This window comes from Sardina pilchardus, chromosome 5, assembly GCF_963854185.1.
Source record: "Sardina pilchardus chromosome 5, fSarPil1.1, whole genome shotgun sequence".
Classification (NCBI taxonomy): Eukaryota; Metazoa; Chordata; class Actinopteri; order Clupeiformes; family Clupeidae; genus Sardina; species Sardina pilchardus.
The window spans coordinates 25,413,016-25,434,271 of record NC_084998.1 but is presented as its reverse complement, the minus strand read 5'-3'; the positions used below and the strand labels follow the sequence as shown (position 1 = coordinate 25,434,271).

At 44.1% G+C, this 21,256-nt stretch overlaps 2 protein-coding genes across 5 annotated transcripts in view; both read left to right on the top strand.

Moving 5' to 3' along the window:
* stard13a (StAR related lipid transfer domain containing 13a) overlaps nt 1–3,110 on the top strand; it is a 35,830-nt gene extending 32,720 nt beyond the window's left edge. For all 4 annotated transcript variants that reach the window (XM_062537057.1, XM_062537056.1, XM_062537059.1 and 1 more), the window contains exons 13-14: nt 834–1,010; nt 1,209–3,110. In XM_062537057.1, the coding sequence (XP_062393041.1) occupies nt 834–1,010; nt 1,209–1,326 (295 nt within the window). In that variant the 3' untranslated portion in view covers nt 1,327–3,110. The remainder of the gene's footprint in view (nt 1–833; nt 1,011–1,208) is intronic.
* Nucleotides 3,111–13,830: 10,720 nt separating this feature from the next.
* nbeaa (neurobeachin a) overlaps nt 13,831–21,256 on the top strand; it is a 123,707-nt gene continuing 116,281 nt past the window's right edge. The window contains exon 1 of the mRNA XM_062537110.1: nt 13,831–14,235. Coding sequence (XP_062393094.1) covers nt 13,969–14,235 — 267 coding nt within the window. The 5' untranslated portion in view covers nt 13,831–13,968. The remainder of the gene's footprint in view (nt 14,236–21,256) is intronic.

Genomic DNA, 21,256 nt, shown 5'->3' with positions numbered 1-21,256 from the left:
TATAAAGTGGCATTTGGACAATTTGCTCCCAATGAAAAATATTCCCAACACTATAACAAATACAGGGGGATAACCTTAGAGGTTTTGTATTCTAACATCATCATATACTGTACCTTAATAAGGCTAATAGTCAGGGAACACGTGACAGCAATGCTGTTCTTTCATTGTTAGAAGAGAAAATAACACATGAATGACCTTTCCTTTCAGTAGCAGTCTCCCGTTCACATCTCAGACTTGTTTCTAACCTCAAGTGCTCAGGTTCTCTGCAGAGGTCATTCACACAGTCTCGCACACAACTGTATTTGTTTCAAGCTAGCATCTGCAGATCAGTTAGCGGAGGGGGAAATTGGGTTTAGACATTAGGCCGGCCATGAATGATGCTTGCTTCTTGAAATCTAATTCGAGGCTAGGTCTTGGCAGGCAGTGTGTGAGCACGAGTGTGAGTAGTGAGGTTTCCTCGGATGACCTCTCCTTGAGCCGGTTCATTTGGCCTGACCAGCCCTCTGTGCTGGACGTTGACACATTGTATCCCGTGTGTCGTGTTTATATTTGAATCGATCGGTTTATAAAGCCTATAGGAAAACAATATCAGCATATACGTAGATAGATAAATAGATACTTTATTGATCCCCTAGGGGGAATTCAATATGGACATACCGTACTGTATGTGTCATTATATTGTTAGAATTGTTCATGCAATACAAGCCTGATACAGTAAGTTTTATTCAGTTTAACAAATGATGTTGTGTTTGTCTTGGAGCGTCACACCAAGTCTCTTATCTCCCCCCTTGCTCACATGGTTTTTCCCATGTGGGGTTCTCTCTGTGTTTCAGGTCATGGAGGACTGACTTGCAGAAGGGAGTGTGTACACTGGTGGCCATCTCTGTGGATCACGAGGACAGTCCACCCATGGGTGGGGTCCGCGGAGTGGTTCTGGAGTCACAGTACCTGCTAGAGCCATGTGGGTCGGGGAAGTCCAGACTTACCCACATCTGCAGGATTGACCTCAAGTAAGTTTGTGTGCGCATGTATCTGTTTGTGTGTGTGTGTGTGTGTGTGTGTGAGAGAGCATGCTATGGTATATGTCAGCATAGGCTACATTAGCTTTGTTTTTTCAGATAAGAAGATGTGTGAATGCGACACGTAACAATGACTGATGTGTGTGTGTGTGCACGTGTGTGTGTGCTTGTGTGTTTCTATGACTACAGAGGACGGTCTCCGGAATGGTACAATAAAGCCTTTGGTCATCTCTGCTCTGCTGAAGTCGCCCGCATCCGCAACTCCTTCCAGAGTCTGGAGTCTGAGGGGCCAGAAACCAAGATCTGAGACTTGACGCCACTACTATACTGGCACAGGACAACCAGAGGACTGGGCACAGGACCTTCAAAACGTAAGAGACTGAATGTCGTGGAGTTGAAGACGACGAGCAAACATTGGTTCGACATGACAAAGTTCTAACTGCCAGACTTCCTGCCGTCTCAGTTGAGTCTTAGGGTGCCTCTCATTCGGCTTTTATACATCCTCCCTTCCTCCTCGGGCCTCGATCCTCACTGATCTAGATAAAGAATGATGGGGTGGCAACAATGGGATAGTCTATCCAGTGTTAGTTATAGATCAGTGGGAACGCCCCTCGAGGATCGAGCATCGAGGATCGAGGAGAGATGTTGAGAGGCACCCTGTGTACTCCATTTAGTCCTCATCTGCATAGTGTGTATCACTGCCACCTGGTGGCGTGTGCAGGTCTTGCAACAGTTATACAATAGCATGGTTTCACATTGAGTATGTGTAAATCATAACAGTGAGATAAATAGTGGAATGAATGCTAAAAAATAATGAAAACCACAATTGTGTCCATTCATTAGGCATGTATGTAGACCTACTTTAGTCCGAGAGATGTTCTGCCAACAGGATGAACCGAATTATCTGGGTTCTCCTAGCAGCATTAAAGAACATATTGCCATGTTCATTTGCGGCTCAGTTTCAACTAACAGCGTATGTGTACTTTTGTAAGAACCGGCAGTTCTAGTGCTGTGATTTTGCCAATGCTGAGCATTTGAAGTAAACCCATTTTTGACTGCTTTATATGCACATTTCTGTGGCTTGGGAAAGCAATGACCAATAGCTTTAATAACTTTAATATTACACCAGTCTGTCTTGTGACACCTGTATCGCTTCTGTTGTCAAGTGCAATTACAGTGATAATTTGTGTCAGATGCAATATCAGTAGAGTAGCCTTACGGTGGATACTGATGCCATTTTCAAGACAAATGTGTGTTTTTTTTTGTTTGATTGTTTTTTATTTGTTGTTTTTTGTGAAAATACTGTATTAAATGTTATGTATTGGTGGCGACAATAGAGCTCACATGAATGCATTCAATTCAGGATAAATATGCTAGCAGCAACTTCCATGGGATTACCAAGAAGACTTGTAAATTAATTTGAGAACAAGTTAATTGTGTGAACAAGGTAATTATATCCCTGAGGGAGTAATGGACCATATGTTCATATGTCAATACATCACCACTGCCAAGAGCTGAAATTTGTTGAAAGTAATCCTACAAATTATTATTATTGTTGTTATTATTATTATTATTATTATTATTGTAATTATTATTATTCATGTTGTTCACTGTTTTGTCTCTACAATGTCTAGGACATTTAACCATTTCACTGCTTCTGGGAAGCATTTACATTTTATTAATTTCTTCCAACACAATGATATATAGATAAATATGAGTCTGCAAGCCCTATTGTGTGTAGAAGTCTGTATCTAGATACCTGTTGCCATTTTTGTATATATGTTGTAAATATGCCATGCTTACTGACAGATTCAACTGCTTCTTTGCCCAGTATGGCTGCGTGTTGACATTGATACATTTTTGAATGGTGTTGTACGTACAGATCTCCAGCACCAAACTATAGGCTGGTGCTGAGGTGCCATGGTGTTGTTTGATCCAGGGGTTTTGACCGGGAGCCTAAGACCTACAGGTAAGGTGCTAAAGGCTCCAGACATGATGTGATGAGCGGAACAACAGGGTGTCTGATTATAACAGTTTATAGGAGGGAGGGGGGGAGAAGAATCTCTTACTTGATTAAACTGTCAGAAACTCTTCCACCTCTGGTCTGTGTCTTTCCTTTTGAGCTCCACATGTCCGCCAATCCCACAACGCTTTACTCCCAACACTAGATGTCAGTAAGGAAACGCAGAAGTGGTGTTAGTAGTCTTCAGAGTTGGGGGTGTTGTCTATGCCATCTGGCAACTGTGCTTTTGTGAACAAAACAAAAGGATCAATGAGCTGCCAGAGAATTTAAATGCTCTTGAAAACAATACAATACCTTGTCCAATACCTCTGTCCGAACACTAGTCTAATGCCTCAACAGATCAACTGATCAATATTCATTTCTAACACTACATCTAAATCAGAAGTCTTGCACTGCAGCGGACACTCTCTCCCGGCAGTTCATCTTTATTTACAAACTGACAGCTGGGTTGTGTCCTCCACTCGGGACACTTGGTGACGTGACGTCCGTAGTAAAGCAGCCAGGGCCAAATGAGAGACACATTCACACATCACACCATGTTCCCTTCCCTCTGGTCTCCCTGAAGGTACTTTGTATTGGCTTTTCATTTGGCCTGGAAAGACCTTCTGCTCTATACTGCCAGCAATGGATTGAAACCTACTTGTGGGGGAGAAGGCCATTGGGGGAGGTGAGGTGTAACTGAAATAGAACATTGTTCAAATAGGATGTTAGTGCACCACACATAAAGCTATTATTCTAATGTATGATTTCAAATCTAGTGTTGCTGCTGTTGCCTAGCCTGGCTAGCGCCTACCACTTCTCAACCAGACGTTCATTTTCTCATATTTGAAAAAAACAATGCCCAGATCTGTTCATTGGGTGCCACGGTCTATCAAATGTATCTGTGTACAGCTCATCATTGTCTTGCTTTCCCCCCTGTTCTGCGATTGGTCCCCTATCTCAGGCAAAAATTAGGGTGGTAGTTTCCAGTCTGCCTTAGCAGCGTGAATGAAATCACCGAGCAAGGCAGGATGGGAACACCCAGGCTAGCTGTTGCCACAGATACTATATTATTTTGGGGCTGCCTCATCATAACCTGCAGCAGTGTTTGGAAATAAGATGGAGTTGCACTGCCCTCTATCAGAAGCCTAATGTACTGCATTGTGCTGTGCTTGACCATCGCGTTCGAATCACATCATAATAGTTTTACAGAGGTAATAATGAGGAGATATGTCTGTGTTGACAGTGTGAATGTGTGTGTTCTGTAAGGGCTCACTTCCCACAACTCAGCCACACGGTTTCACTGTGGTGGAAGTTCATCTGTTCAGCACATTGTATCAATACTTCAATATAGAACGTATTTAGGTAATTCAGAGAAATGTTCTCATGTATGAGTATGTATCAGATTAAATAGCCTGGACAAAACCCCAAAGACATGTAAACTTTAGTATAAGTTATAAGTTATAAGTTCAATATAACATCAGAATCTAAGGTCAAACTGATATCGTTCCTGTTCCTTCGTACAAAAGAGACAATGAGAATTTAGAAGAAAGTCATAGGTGGATGAGGAACAGGAAATATGACTGATTGGAGTCAACTGGTTTAAGCCAATCGGATGATGCTGTTTAGGGTCAACAACGCCATGCTCCTTAGCTTCTCTACAGATTACATTGATGGCCACAACATGCAGTCAGGCAGTCATTCATTATTTTCATTCGTTCATTCATTCATTCATCATTTATTCATGCCCTAATCTAATAATAATAATAATAACAGTTAGACTATATGACAGTGACCATGCATGCTGCTATTGGATGCATTTCTGAGTAGCAGCTATATAACACTCAGTGTTCAAATTAACCTAAATATAAGTCAGTGTCTCCCACTGGTTTGAGTAGGTGATGAGTTTATGCAGACACACTTTGAGGACAGAGACGCACAGATTCGTACAAAGATAGAGATGTGTAAAAGAGCTGTGTGTTCAGCTTTGGCAATTGTTTAGGACACTAAAGAGAGAAAATGTGTCCCCGCACCACCTGGAAAAGATTTCTTTTAGTCTAAAATTCTGTGTCTGAGTGAGACCTAAATAAAAAGGTTGTTAATAAATAAAAGAAGAACTGGATGAATTATTGATTGGGATGTGCCTGTGAGTGTGTGTGTGTGTATGTGTGTGCGTGTGCGTCTGTGTGCATGTGTGTGTGTGTGTGTGTGTGTGTGTGTGAGGGGTGGGGGGGGGGGGGTGAAGTGGGGTGTCTGTCTGTGTCTGTCTGTGAGCTAGAGGAGGTCAGCCTTCTTGCCATGTCTTCCACCCGCCCCCCCACTACCACCTTCCCAGATGTCAGTTCATTGGGTTCAGAGGGAGCCTTTGTCTGGGGCACTGAAACCACAGCAGACTCACTACACAAACACTACTGACCTCTTGATGTGCTGCATTCATAAACTGTTACATTTAGGGAAATGTATATGTTTACCATGAAAACCTACAGACAGTGAAAAAAGGAAATAGACCGTCAGAGGGAAAAAAATAGTGCGAGGATGGAGGCACAGGCTGTGTGATACAGAGTGTGTGTGTGAGAGAGAGACACAGAAAGAAAGAGATGAAGAAAGAGAGAGATGCAGTTGCCTTGGCTACGGTCAATCTCTTCTCTCTCCTCCTGCTCTTCTTCCTCCCATCCTGTTGACCTGCCTTTATCTATGTTTAGATTCTTACAATGGGATCAGCTGTGGGGCTTGGGCTGTAGCTGTGCACACACCAGATGGAGGACTGAGGTCTTTTTTTATTTCTGTCTAAAGGATAGATAGAAACACTCTTGCTCATTTTCTGCATTTCTGAAAGGACTGCTGAAATGTCAGCAGTCAACACATTTCTACTTGGACGATAGCGTAGTCTAAGGCCCCATCTCAACCTCTCTCCTCGATCCTCGGTCATCCAGGCTGGTTCCCACTGATCTATAACTAACACTGGATAGACTATCCCATTGTTGCTGCCCCATCATTCTTTATCTAGATCAGTGGGAATGAGGACCGAGGAAAGAAGGGAGGATATATAAAAAGATGAATGAGAGGCGTCCAACGTGTTAGACTAAGCACTTGAGGTGATTATTGTGTGATTATATAGTGAAGTCGTTACTTTGTTTTCATGAAATAAGACATCTTGGAGACTCCCAGAGTACCACAACAGAGAGTCCGCGTACCACCAGTGGTACCCGTACCACAGTTTGAGAACCACTGGCGTAGTCTAAGTGTTGAGCACTCGAGGCAGACGCGGCCATGTTTGCCCCTGTAGCACTAAGAGGACCTGTCAGCTTGTCTGCTCCGTCTCTTTGCCCAGACTGTGGGGGCTGTGTGTGTGTGTGTGTGTGTGTGTAAATTGGCTCTGCTGGACCGTGCCGCGGTGACTCAGGCTTCTCTCGTGTGTGTGCTCGGAGTGACGAGTCCGGAAACACTCGCCGCGCCGGTGTGATTGCTCACCCTGTCCTGTCCTGGTGGCACGTCCCTCAGGGAACGAGACTGCTGTTCTCCTCTGCGGATGTGCCCATGCTACAATCCAGTTACAAGCCTACAGGTCTCTCTGTGTGTGTGTGTGTGTGTCTCTGTGTGTGTGTGTGTGTGTGTGTGTGTGTGTGTGTGTGTGTGTGTGTGTGTGTGTGTGTGTGTGTGTGTGCGTGTGTGTGTGTAAATTACCAAAATGACTGTGTGTGCATGATGTGTAGGAAGAGGGAGGGAGAGAGAAAGCAGATATTAGAGGGTACCAATAATATCATGTGTGCGGTGTGCTAAATGTATTGTGTTGTGGTGCTGTGCCATGGGCCTAATTCAATAAAACAGGAAGGTGCTTGCTTGATAACCCCAGTGAAATGCTACTGAGGGCTGTTCTGTTGATGCTTTTTTGCCGACAAAGGCTGCTTTCCTGGAAATGTTTTTTCTGATATATAGGTTTGCTAAGTTGATAAGCCACTGATAAGTCACTGTGTGAAATCCCCTTACCTATAGCACTAGGAATTTAACATCTCTCCTGCGCAATAACTGTGCATATGCGTGAAGCTACTCACTGCCCTGGGTAGGGAAGGGCACAGTGATCTATTTGCTCTCCACAGTCTCATTGACACTGACTAACTTCTAAAGCACCCGGAGACAGCCAGGAGCACAATGACGGCCACTCCATTCTCTCTCACCCTCTGCGAAAGAACACAGTAATTTCCTCTACTGCTGCTCACTCGATTTGTGTGGGTTTTTTTTCTCACCGGACCAGACCAGAGGGCAATCGTAGCTGTCCAGAGAGGAACACTCAGACTGGGCTCTCTTCCGCTGGCCTCTTGAAAGGCATTGTGCATCAGCTCGCCCTGCTTTTGTGCATAGAATGCACCATGGAAACCAAATGTGGGCATTCTCTGGTCTGTGGAAGTGTGAATTTTACCTCGTCAGAGTACCTGTGATAGACATCCCCCAACACAGATGTGTCCCTTCACGGAAACACATTGTGTCTTTGTGTGTGTGTGTGTGTATGTGTGTATAGAATAGAATAGAATAGAATAAGTCTTTAATTGTCCACCAAGGTGGAAAATTGTCTTTGGCTCACCCAAAACACAGGATAAAACAGACATGTTTCACAGACACATTGATTGGACATACAGCAACTGGACATACAGCAACATACAGCAACATAGCAACTGAACATACAGCGACTGGACATACAGCGACTGAACATACAGCAACATATGGCAGCTGAACATACAGCGACTGGACATACAGCGACTGAACATACAGCAACATAAGCAACATATGGCAGCTGAACATACAGCAACTGGACATACAGGACAAACATCAATGGTTATAAAAACAATATAAAAGTAAATAAATAGGAGCAGTTCTTGCTGTCAGGGGATTCACTTTGAGTTGATAATATTAATGGCGTTTGGGATAAAGGATTTTTTAAAAATGCCTTTAGCCAATGGGACCCTGTAGCGCTTGCCAGACTTTAACAGTTCAAATTGGCTACAAAGGGGATGAGAGGCATCAGCTGCTATTTTCCTGGCTTTCCTTTTCAACCTGTCAGCATAGAGGTGGGTTAGCTGTTTTTGGGGTTTCCTCACTATTTTGCTTGCCATAGAAACTACCCTGTTTAGTTTGGTCTTACATTTGCAATTTAAGTGCCCAAACCAAGCAGGGAGGTGGAAGGTTAAAATACTCTCAATATGTGTAGTATACACAAGTTCTAGGATCTGTGTACTGACACCAAAATTGCTTAATCGTCTGAGAAGACTTAATCTCTGTGAGCATTTCTTGAACACACTCGCTGTGTTATCAGAGAAGCTAAACTGGCAGTCAAGGAGTGTGCCCAGATACTTAAAAGTTTTCACAGTCTCAACACAATGGTCATTGAGTGAGACTGGCTGAGTTGTCAAATCTTGCTTTTTACAAAAAAGCAACTCCTTTGTTTTTGACACGTTTATCTCTAGCTGGCTATCTTTGCACCATGATTCAAGAGCCTTCACATGGGCAAAGTAGGTGCCCTCCCCAGAAGGATCATTTTTCTGAGACAGGCCCACCAGGGCCATGTCGTCAGCATATTTGATTAATTTAACTGTGTCATTATTAAGAGAAAAATCATTTGTAAACAAAGAAAATAACAGAGGTGACAAAACACTACCTTGTGGGCAGCCTGTGCTTATGGTCAGCTCTGCTGACTGAGTGCCGTTGGTGAAGACCCTCTGAGGGCGACAGGAGAGGAAATCTCTGATCCAGAGAATTAAAGTCATGTCAATGTTAAGATTGACCAGCCTTTTTAAGAGAATATGCAGTTTCATAGAATTGAAAGCTGCACTAAAATCAACAAAGAGGACCCTGGCGTAACCATGGGTAAGTGTGAGTTGTTTTGAGACTGAATCTAACAGAACCAGCATAGCATCATCAGTACCTCTCTCTCTCTTATAAGCAAACTGGAGTGGATCTAACACATTGGCCACCTTAGTAGTCAAAATGTCAACTAATGCTCTTTCCATGGTTTTACATAGTATAGATGTAATAGCTATTGGTCTAAAATCTTCAGGCTTGTTGGCTCCTGGCTTTTTAGGTATAGGTCTTATAAAGGAGAATTTCCATGCTTTAGGCACTCCTGTGGCTAGGAGGAAATTAAACAGCCTCGATAGGACTCCTTTTATTTGTGGGGCACATTCTTTAAGTAGACGGGCTTTCAGGCCATCCGGACCAGTAGCTTTATTTGGTTTTAGTTTAGTAAGACATTTACCAATGGCTTCTTCTGTAATGAATACTGGTGGTCCTTCATGGAGGTTTTTGCAAATCTCTTCACAATTAGCACTATCATCCACAGTATCAAATCTACAAAAATATGAATTTAACTCATCCACAAAACTTTGGTTGAAGTTTACAGGACTTTCTCCCTTTTTACCAGTTTTACCCATTAGCATGTTTAAACCCTCCCAGGCCTGTTTTATGTTACCACCATAGAAATTACTCTCTATTTTATTTTTATACTCAATTTTTGCCTTTAAAATACCACCTCTTAGTTGTTTCCTTTTATCCTGCATTAGTTCCATGTTACCAGAACAGAAAGCAGCCTGTCTTTCATTGAGGAGAGTTTTTAATTGTTTAGAAACCCAAGGTTTATTGTTTGGAAATATTTTCACAGTCTTTGTTTCAGAGATGGTGTCCTCACAAAACTTGATATAAGATGTTATAGTGTCCGTGAGTTCATCTCCTCCCCGACATGAGTCAAAGAAAATGTCCCAATTTGTGGTGTCAAAGCAATCCCTTAGCTCTTCTTTGCTTTTGTCAGACCACACTTGTATTTGCTTGACAGCTGGTTTCGTTCTTTTGATCGCGGCTTTATATTTGGGCAAAAGATGGACGACATTATGATCAGATTTTCCGAGGGGCGGTCGGCACATCGCTTTGTATGCCTCAGGAATGTTGCCATAGCAGCGATCAAGCGTCCTATTTAAACGTGTGGGACAGTCCACATATTGCTCAACGGCAGGTAGACAGTCAGCCAGGTTGCAGGAATTAAAATCCCCAAGGACGAAAACGGGCTGGTCTACAGAGCGGGCGAGCGCATTATTATAGCTTTCCGGTATTCTTTCCCCCGCAGCCTCATCATTTGGCCCGGGAACATAGGCAAGGATAACAGTGATCTGACCGAACTCTCGTGGCAGGTAGAAAGGTCTAAACGACACAGTGAGAATCTCATAGTCCGGTGTGCACACTTGCTCACGTATGGTGTACTGTGTGGCCCAGTTGTTGTCCACAAAGAAACACAGCCCCCCTCCGATGGTTTTGCGTGAGGTGTGCACATTCCTGTCAGCCCTTATGGTAGTGTATCCTATATATGTGTGCATGTGTGTATGTGTGAGTGTGTGTGTGTGTGTGTGTGTGTGTGTGTGTGTGTGTGTGTGTGTGTGTGTGTGTGTGTGTGTGTGTGTGTGTGTGTGTGTGTGTGTGTGTGTACATGATGGCTTACCCTGGGGTATAAGCATGATCCGGGGGTAACTAGAAAGCAGATGTCCAACCATAGTAAGTCAACAGACTCCATCCTGCATGTGTGTTTATTTGAGGAAAATAAGCACAAACACAAAGACAAGGACACACCCATGAATACATCCACGCACCACAATGGAAAAATTCCCATGGGTGCTTTCTGCAATAGTCAAGGGTGATCAAATGAATACAAAGAGTAGGCATGAGGGTTGATTAAACAAGCTTAGAGGATTGCATACCTCCCAAGCTTACGGCCAATCTGATGTGTCACCATAACATCTTAATTCACCCTCGGATCAACGGCATTGAGTCTGTCTCATGAAGAGAAAAAGAAGCAATTCAATGACTGTATCGTTACTGTAACTAGACAATCAAACTATCCTTCAGTATGTTTTGTGATTCCCTTTTCATTAATGAATTCTGTAAAATGGTCAAACTAGCCTGGCTCTGCCTGACTACCTACTTCAATTTAATTTCTCATCATACTGTCTGGTATAGCTTGATTCAGCTTCGTTTACTCCGGCAAGTGCATCTCCGCCCAATCAGCAACTTAAACATTTAAGTTTCAAGCCTATCGTTATTGTTGTGTCCCCCGTGGTTATCATACGTCATTATCAAACATTAGTTATTGAACTCCAATGAATTCAAACTTTAGACAAGCGACAAGCTTCAGACAAACCAATAAACGTTTGCCAATGGATCTAGGCCAGACTCTCTGCGAATAACCCCTTATGGCATGTCAGCCAATGGAACAGGCTACCGTGAGTTTCCCTTAACGTATCAATGGGTCATTCACAGGCCTGTCAATCAAGCCCATTCACAGTTGAAGACCAGGTTGCCTGTGGTGCAGATTGGGAGGAAGTATGTTGCTGAGCCTTCCAAAGTTATTATTAAAGAACAGCACTCCGTACCTTCAACTGGACCTTGATGGCTGTCGAAAAGCATGGTCTCCCCTAGGCTTGAATAACTATTTTCTTTTTTTAGCTGAGAATATGGCAGTATGTTTATGGGAAAGCTTGTTTTCCATATCGATCAAAATGATTAGAAAGTGGTTCCATCTATCTCTGCCCCAACCTCTCCTTCCCTTTCACTCGTTCCAGTCACCTCTTTCTCTCTGAGGAGATTGTGTGCTAGTGGATTCACTTAGGAGGTATAGTGGCTTAAGTGAGCCCCACACATGCCGAGTCAGCCTTTTGGCTGTCACTGTGAAAGCTGGACTGGAGAGGGCAGGACATCACATCTGCAGCCCCCCCCCCCCCCCCCCTCTCTCTCCCTCTCTCTCTCTCTCCCTCTTCCTCTCTTCTGCCAGCATATTACACAGCAGGGGCCACTTGCTCAGCAGTCGCCCATCCCCCGCATCTCCTCCATTTCCCTTCCCCCTATCCCCCTCTTTCCAAAGGACATGCCCCCCCCCCTTCTATTGGCCCCTTGAACACACTCTTTGATGCATATGGAAAGACAATCCTAGAAACATACCATTAAAAAACATCACCAAACCCTAATTCACAAATACGTAAACATAATTGGTAATTGCAAAGTAAATTGCTGGAAGCTGGTTGATCAATGCGCGGTAAGTGTTGTGAAACTCTATTACGAACATCTCTGATAACTGATAACTAATGTAAGGCCAGCAAATTCCCGGACCGTATATCTTGTTTGGAGTAATAATTGGGCTAGAGAGGAGGTATGGTGGCGTGGAGAGAATATGGCAATTGGGTGACTCACCACCAGCAAGTAACAGAGATATGATAATTACTGCGATGAATCATGAAATTGCAGGTCACAGGAAGTCATTAGGTGATAAAGCCCAGAGAAATAAATGCCTAACAAAGCAATGGAAGCTGAAAGAGACAATATACTGTTAATGTCTGCTGTCTGTATGTACCCTAGTAACACCAAATGTGTAGAGAACATTATATTTGGTTCCCTAAAGGTTAGGTTAGAACCGAATCAAGAACTAACATTTAGAGAATGTTCCCTCTGGTTATGCAGAAACCTAACAATAGGTCCTCAAAATGTAAAGTCTAAAAGAGAAACTGAATAAATCAACAGTTAATACATAAACTGTGGTGCATGAAAGAGGAGTCTCAGTTGCATTGATGGCTTTATCTTTTAAATGTCTGGTATAAACACAGAAAAACCACACCCTGTCACTTCACACCCGCAGTGATTTTCTCAGTATGAAATGCCAGGGCAGAATTTAGTCAATAAGTCAATCGTGGAGATTACCAGTGTGACAGATAGATTCTTAGATAGATTCGTGTGAACCTTCAGAATAGGACAAAGCCATGAAAGTTGAAAAATGTGATAAATACATAGATAGGACATATCATAAATGTATACCATCACTGTCATATACTGTACATCAGGCCTATATATACACCACCAGACGTATTTACTCAGTTGGTTCGGTTATATAACGCTGAATGTCTTGGTACGTAAGAGTTAATGTTTGCATTGCTCGGTTTAAGATTAAAAGGCTTGATATACATGGACATGTGGGATAGTACCCTGCACGGTACCCATTAGATAGGCTATTCATTTGCTCACCATATGTTGAACTGGATTTGAGCATCTCAGGCCTATGTGAGAGCCTCACCAATCAGAGACTGAAAGTACAGCTTATTCTGCAGTCAGAATGATGTTTATTTCTGGACCAGCAGAAAGATTGTTGAGTGTGGTGAAATAGGGCTTTGCTAAAAGCTTTCTGTGGTTAACCTTATACGGCAATAGCTGTACATGGAGATGCATTTGGACGACCATCTAATGTCTGAATTTTCAATACGGACACAGGAATGATGTGCACTTTTCAGTAGATGTGCACTGCTCAGTACCTCACTGAATTAAGGCTGTCAGACTATGCAGGCCTGGTGTACGGACAAATGCAGCTAAACAGCATGCCCTCATACTGGGTCTGATCAACTTCACATTGATCTGTAGGCTACTGTTCGATATGGTAAACTCAATGTAAACCTATTTTAGACAAAAAATAAAGCATATAGAAATGTTGTCTAATAACACACTGATTCCATGACATTCCATCCAGTGAAAAAAGCACGTGCTCACAGCATTTATTGCTCAATTGAAGTTCAACCAACGCCTCAACACGCAGGCGTGGTGAACACAACCGCAGACAGGGGGCGTCAACATGGCGCCCTGAGAACGACAACACTAGCTCATGACTGCACCGCGCACTGGTTGACATCAGGAGAGGAGAGGAGATAGCAAGAGGGTACCATTTCTTCAAGCACAGAGAGAAATTCCTGCCTGTTTGCTGTATGCATCATTTTATATCAGCAGGAGAATAGGAAGGACTTGAAGTTAAACACGGATTTACCCTATTTTATCATATTTAAAAGTTTATATTTCCGTCTGTTTGATGCTTTTGTACGAACGCTGGTGATACAAAGCAGGTGAGACCGAGGCGGCCGCTCCTTGAGGATTCGGGTGGAAATGTCGAGCGAGAAGCCGGTTTCAGCACCGGGTTCCGGCTCGATCTCGGACCGAGAAGCTCCCCCGGGTCCTGGGCAGCAAGTCGTTACAGGTTCTGCTTCAGGGGAGATAATGGTGTCTGGATCCGGCTCCATGGTTCTCCCCGCCGGGGTGATCAACCCCTCGGTTCCGATCCGGAATATCAAGATGAAATTCGCCGTCCTTATTGGTCTTATACAGGTTGGAGAGGTTAGCAACAGAGACATCGTCGAAACAGTTCTAAATCTGGTAAGAGTGATGAAAAGTCAATACATTGTTACAAATATTGAGCTACACTGTAGCGCCTAAGCTGAGATCCATAGGCTGTATAGCCTTGTCTGCTTTATGTCATTTGCTGCACACGCTAGCTACACGAAATGATGTCATATTGTTTATGTGTATCCTAATGGAAGAAAATAGGATAAAAGATGAATACATGAATAAATTCATTTTGTCCATAGCCTCTTGACTGTAAAGCAGACGTGCCCCTTCAATTGAGCTAATGGGTGCTTCTTTTGTTGACAAAACGACCTGGTAGTATCTAAAGACCATTTGTTGAAAAGCAGTAACCTATAGCCTTAAAGCCCCGAAGGAACATTTATGTTGTATTTGATTTCGTTTGAAAAACAAATGGTTTAACAGCATCTCGAGTTGGCCAATGGGCAAATTATGCGATACAAAATGGATAGCGTTAAATTATTACACCACCGGCCTGTCACAGTGACTCGCCATTGAACATCTATCATCTCTGCAGTGTAGTCATATTTTGTTTGTCCCAAAATAGTCAGAGAAACTCTCAGCTCAATGAGTTATAGTTATCATTAACACCGATACGAAATGCCTGTTTATTGTGCTGTAACAGGGGGCCTTGTCGAAATTCATGGTGCATTTCAGACCGTATGCTAAGTGATCTATGCATCACGCTGTTGTAGCTGAGGCTTTTTATTGGCAAGCATCACTAGGACAAGCGATAGGCTATATGAACGATTGGGCCTACCGTTAGTTGTACATTCGCGCAATTATGGCACCTGTTCTTTGTGGTAGAGCCAACGTCATATATTGTTGTAGGCTAGCGGATAGGTGGTCAAAGTTGTGGGCTATGGCTCATTGCGGCGTTTTCAGATATAGGCCGCAGATAGTCTGGTGAATAGAGGTGGATTAAGACTGTTTTTTTCACGAATGTTAACTCTTGTTACGAAACAGCTCAGAAAACGTATTAACACAGATTCAGTAACCTAATGCGCTCGGTAGAGGGTGGGTGGGACTTTCCTCTCGCATGTTGAATAGCAGACTGGACGTAGTTCTCCGTAAAACTGTCCATTATTTACTGGGACAATAATGCTGATATCACTGGCCTAGATTGTAGCGCTTCATTATCCAGTATTAACCAGAAGAAGCGTGGGCCTAGCTTATGTTTTTATTGCTGAACAAATTGCGATATCTTTTACTTTAATTGCAATGCCGGTGGCTGTCGCCTCAAAGTAGAGGCTCGCTGTTTCATCTTAGAGAGAGATTACATTTAGTCTCGGAGAGAACATCCATCTGCAAATGATGGACAGAATGGACACTCACTCCTCCGAGGTTGTTGTTGCAGCAGCCTCCCGCTGACTGCTGAATGCGCACGAATGCAGAGTGCTGTGCCTTCTACAGCGGGGGAGCGCCGCGCATGTGAAAGCAGGTGGCAGTAGAGGGTGTGGGGGCTGCTGCAGTGGGGATGTGCTCAGAAACCAGGAGCTGACACGAATAAATGAGCCCTAAAGAGAATCCTTTGGGGCCCAATGTGGCTTAGTAGGCCAGATGCATGGCCTACATGTCGGTTTTTCCATATGCACCAACTATCGGTTGCCTCGGTTTTTTTGCATCTATCGGGGCATTTGGTGAATAAACTCTTTTGAGAGGTGGATGAACTCTATTAAGAGGTGGATAAACTGCGATTACTCACCACTACATCCGGTGCACTATGGTTGCTCTAAGTTTTGCGTCTATCGTTGTAATGGGGCATAGGCCCTGTTTGTTTTCAACGTTGTCTGTAGTGGCTTGCTGTAGCTTCGGGGTTTCTGTCTGAAGGCCGCAGTGATTTTTTTTGTGTCTGCGTTGGGTAGCCTACATCCTCGGAGATACTGACAATAAACAGGAAGTCAGCAGTTTATGACAACCTTATTGTTGGCACCGTAACAGGTTTAGCCAAGAATGTTGCGTCTGTGCAGACGATAACAAACCAACCCCTATTCACTGCAACTCCAGTCCCTCTTTCTCACCGAGGACTTGGTCGTAGAAAACTTATGTATTATTCAAGGCAGTCTGAGACCACATCTTGTGTTGCACAACGCCCTTATTGATCGGATGAACACCACTGAGGGCAGATGTACCGATCCGGTTAATTAATAGGCTATTCTGTAAAGCCATAGCCAGCCTGTTTTTTTAGATGATGGGTCCCCTGTGCTCTGATTAAAGGGAGGGCGCGTTATTTAAAGAAAAATGAACATCAAAAGCGAGATATATTTCTGAATGGTAGCCTCCAGATTTAACTTGTTGTCTTTGTTCACAATGATCACAACAAAGGATGCTTTTCATGCCTATTTGTGAAATAGGCCTATATTGAGGCCATGTTGCATAGTGATACTGTATTATAAACAATAAATTGATTGATTGAAGTGGGTGCTCTTTAGGCACCTGTAGCCTATAGGCGCCTGTATACAGACAGACTCACACAAATTAGTTTCTGAAAATAATTCCATGAAATGGGGGAGGTTTTCAATTATCTTACTGTATCTTCGCCTAAATGTACATGATTGCTAATAACCATCGATGGCCTATTGCAAATGACTAAAACCCAATATAGGACCATGGTTTTAAGCATTTTCGGTAAGTGTAAGGCTGAGGCAACACATTTTGAACAAACATGTTACCTCAGTCTATAATGTTTACTGCTACCAGGCTTGTAAGGAACCTGAGAGGGAGCTAGATACAGTATGTGTTTGATGGCCTCGCAAATGATTCCTAATGTGACACTCGGAGCAGAATGTGGAGTAGCTTAAGCAATACTCTATCAGATTTTGCGTTACCACCCTCGGCACAGTACATTGATTCCTTACTGATTTGATGGTAAATCCACTGCGATTATGGTTGGAAGTGTGGTCTGGTAGTAGAAATATCCACTTACTGTTTGTGTAGCACTGGCAAAGGCTGTTAAAGGAAAAATATGTCAATAATGATAAGAATGTGGGGATAGGTGTTTGTGTGACTGGTAGACTACTGCAAGCGTTTTTTTTAGTCAGAACTGTTTTCACTTGGTATTTTGGTATTTGTGATGCATGCCCGAAATATGTGATTTGAGATCTAGCTCTGTGTGTGTGTTTGTTGACGGCACAGCTCTCACACTCGCACTCAGAAGCACACAGGCTGTTGCACAGGACCTGACGATCAGCACACTCCTGTCATAAGCATCATTGTTGCCGTGGAAACGCACTCGGGGGATTTTTTGCCACTTTCATCTCCCCATACCAACTGTTGTCATCAGTTTCCGGCCAGCTGCGTTGATTTCAAGGAGATGGCTCTGGATGTACTGCCAGTATGGATGCATTTATTTGGCTAGAAGAATTTCTTGACCGTCTTTGCGTCTGTTTTTAAGCCAATATTTGAGACAGTTTCTCTGCTTTGGTTATTAAAACCATTATCAACATGACATGACTGCATGGAGCAATTCACTGAATTTGACAAGAAGTGGATTTCATTAGATCTGTGGCTCGTCTTCATTTCGTTGTTGAACAGAATGTGGTAGGGGTGGTGGTAGTGTAGTGACCAAGGAGTTGGCTCAGCATACAGCGGTCTGAAGTCGTGGGTTCAGCTGTTGTGCCCTTGAGCAATGTACTTAACCCTGAGTTGAATCTGCTATTAAATGACAGAAGTAAGATGCTTTGAATGAGAGTCAGCAAATAGATAGGTAAGTAAAGTACAGAATAAAATATAATGTAGAATGTGAAACGATGAGAGCGCATTGTTTTTCCATAGAGCTCCTCATAAAACCTCTCGTCCGTCTTTATCTCCCTCTCGGGCAAGATATGTCTCTCTGAGAGGGAACGTCTCATTATTCTCATCCGCTCTCTACAGAACAAACCAAGGTCATAAAACCGTGCTTTGGGTCCTGAGCCAAGATCACACTGTCAGCACAAATGTGCTTTTTTAGAGTCGAGGGATAGCACAGGACAGGTGAGTTAAGGATCCCCCCTGTTGGTCTTAAGACGCGTAAGATATTGCAGCGGTGAAGATGCGAGGGCACCGGGATAACAGAAAACACAAACAAAGGAAGAATGAAAGCGGCCCAGAACAAGCAGATTAGCCCGGCTAATCAATTAATTAATCATTTCTCTTCACAAGGAGCCAAACAGATGTGGCAGCGCCTAATGAAAGAAGGGCTAATGCTAATCCTCGCTACTTGCCTCCCAACATCAGGGATCCGATGGATGTTAATGAAAGTACCTACTTTCCCCCGGCCGGCCCCTGTCCTCTGTTCTGATGACATTGCAGGAGTGTGTGTGTGTGTGTGTGTGTGTGTGTGTGTGTGTGTGTGTGTGTGTGTGTGTGTGTGTGTGTGTGTGTGTGTGTGTGTGTGTGTGTGTGTGTGTGTGTGTGTGTGCACGCGTGTGTGCACACGTTTGCACGCAGAAGAGAGAAAGGACCCTTTCTGCCTGGGGCTGGGCTGTCCCGGTGTGAAAGACATGATTAATTTAGTGAGTTGGTTGTCCGAAAATGGTAGGGAATATTTGTGTGTGTGCGTGTGCGCCCGTCCGTGTGTTGCACTCGTCCAATCCCTGCGTTGTTGTCTTTTCATTGTGAACAGAAAATGATCTCATTACAGTCGTTGGCCATTTCATTAGGTAGGTGTGCCATCTGTCATTATTGATTGTGGATCTGCACTCATCTGATGGCAATGGAAGTGTGTGATCCACGTTTCTTTTTTACTCCTGAGAAGTAGGCAGTGTGTTTGGTAGAGTCACTCGACAACCAGGCTGTGTGCATCTTGCTGCTGACTGAGAGCACAACATATTTCCTATGATAATTTCTCCCCGGCTGGAACGATGTGTGATTGCTCACACACAAGGATGGCTATTTCACTGTGGCCAAGGACATTTTTTTATGTAAACACAAGTCTGTAAACCACTCTTCTGTATTGCTGTAGAGCTGATTGCAGATTGATTGTACCTAAACCTCATCACGTTGGTACACTATCAAGAGATTTCTTGTCGGATCCTCCAAGGTTGCTTTGTCGTTTGTGATGGCAAGTCATGTAATAGAGAGGCTACAACCTTTCAGAATATCTGATGGCATCAGGAACCATAATAATTGGGTGGAGAAATGATGTGTTGTTTCAATACATTTTTAATTTTTCCATTTTCCCCGCCAAACTGTGTCTCACGTCTGAAGAAATGTTTTTCATGATCTACCGGAGAATACATCATATCCCATTGTATTAGGCCTAGCTTCTGAACAATAGCTTGTCATACTCCACAGCGGTTTGGCATTTCTCCAGCCCCTCTATTGTTTCTTTGTTGTTTGCCAGGGTACACTGCGGGCACTGTAGCTAGCGCCGCTAGTTATGCCCTCTTCTCCACGTTCATTGTTGCAATGATGAATGTTCTTTGTGCAGTGACCTGTTAACTGCCCACACAAAGTGAGACCAGGGGCTATTTCACACCTTCACAGTAGCCTGCCCACGCGCGGAGCCGCTGACATCCCCGACTGTCATGTCCGTAAGTGACCGAGGCATTAACGCTGCCGTCGCAGGCCCTCCTACATGTGTATTCTTGGCTTTCGGTACTTAGCACTCTCCCTGTGCTCAGCCTAGTGTGTGGGACAACATCGTTATGGATCATCAGGAGCTGTGGCAAGACCAGACTTGCCTTTGTGTAGAGGTTGACAACTAAGGCACAGTTTTGCGGTGTGTGAGTGTTAGCTCATGTGATAATTTCCGAGACTGAGAGAACGATGTGTGCTCTGCTCTGTGCGAAGCCTTTTTTTTTTTGTGTTTTGCTGGTTTAAAAATAGCCAGAGCGAGTGCTATCCCGGAGAGCATTGCGCACGCTTTAGCAAGCGGGCACATTTTTAGCGAGAAGTTCATCGGCTGCTGGGAGGCTGAGCGGGAAGTGCATCGGATGCTTGCGGGGCCGAGATGGAAGTCCAGTCGGCGCTCGGAGCCAGAGCCGCCGACCAGCGTCCCTCAGCCACATCCAACTGAAGGAGTTTCAAAGCAGCGTCCACAAAACACCTGAGGGTTTTTTTTGTGTAGCAGCCGCTGTAGAAGAGCGAGCCAGAGAGCCACTCACACTTGAATGGCTCGGGAAAGTGTGAGAATGCACACTGTAACTCTGCACACTGTATATAAGCCGCTGACCAGATGTCCGTCCAGCCTGTGCAGCCGTGGGTGTGCAGCGCGGTGTGGTGGCCGCCGTGTCTTTTGTGAGCGAGCCGTGGCCTGTCACCGGGCCTTATCTGTGTTAATGAGGGGTGTCTGTGCGCCTAATCTGCCCGTGCCAATTTAAAGCTGCTGGAGGACAGATAAGATGCTTTTCTGCGGAGGGGAATCAAGCTCCTTGTAACCCCTGTAGTCCGCAGTGTAACTCCTCAGAGGAGCAATCCCAATCTCTTCGCTGGATGAGCGCCAAGATTTGGGGCATTGCAGCAGTTTAGCGAAAGATGATTTCTTTTTTTTTTCTTTTTTTGGTCTCCTGCTTTTGTAGTGGAGTGAGTGGTATGAGATAATCAATTCAGATTTGAATAAGCCCTTCACAATGCTTGATTATTGATCATGCATCTCCCATCAGCTTTGGCTTGCATTAGCTGCTTTTTTTGTGCAGTTAAGCGTGTCGGATGGGTGGGTGGGTGGGGGGGGGGGTTGGTTCCTGCCCACTTACCTTCAGCCCATCACGGGCGAGGAGGGCCAATTAAAGTCACGCCATGCCATCCTACCTCTTGACACCCCCATTATTTATATCCTATTGCACAAACAGTTGACGGCAGGGGAAGGGAAGCGAAGGCTCCTTGCTCCAAGGTCAAAATGGAAGCTGTGATTTAATATGCTGCTACGGGACACGGGACGGTGCTCTCTTGCCGGGGATTTTTGTGTCGAACGCTGGCATGCCTTCCGAGGGAATGTTTGGGTTGAGTGATGGGTGGGATGAGCGATAAGTTGGACAGGGATAAGAAGGAAAGAGAGAGCGAGAGAGTGCGCGAGAGAGAGAGAGAGAGAGAGAGAATTTAAAAAGGCATGTCT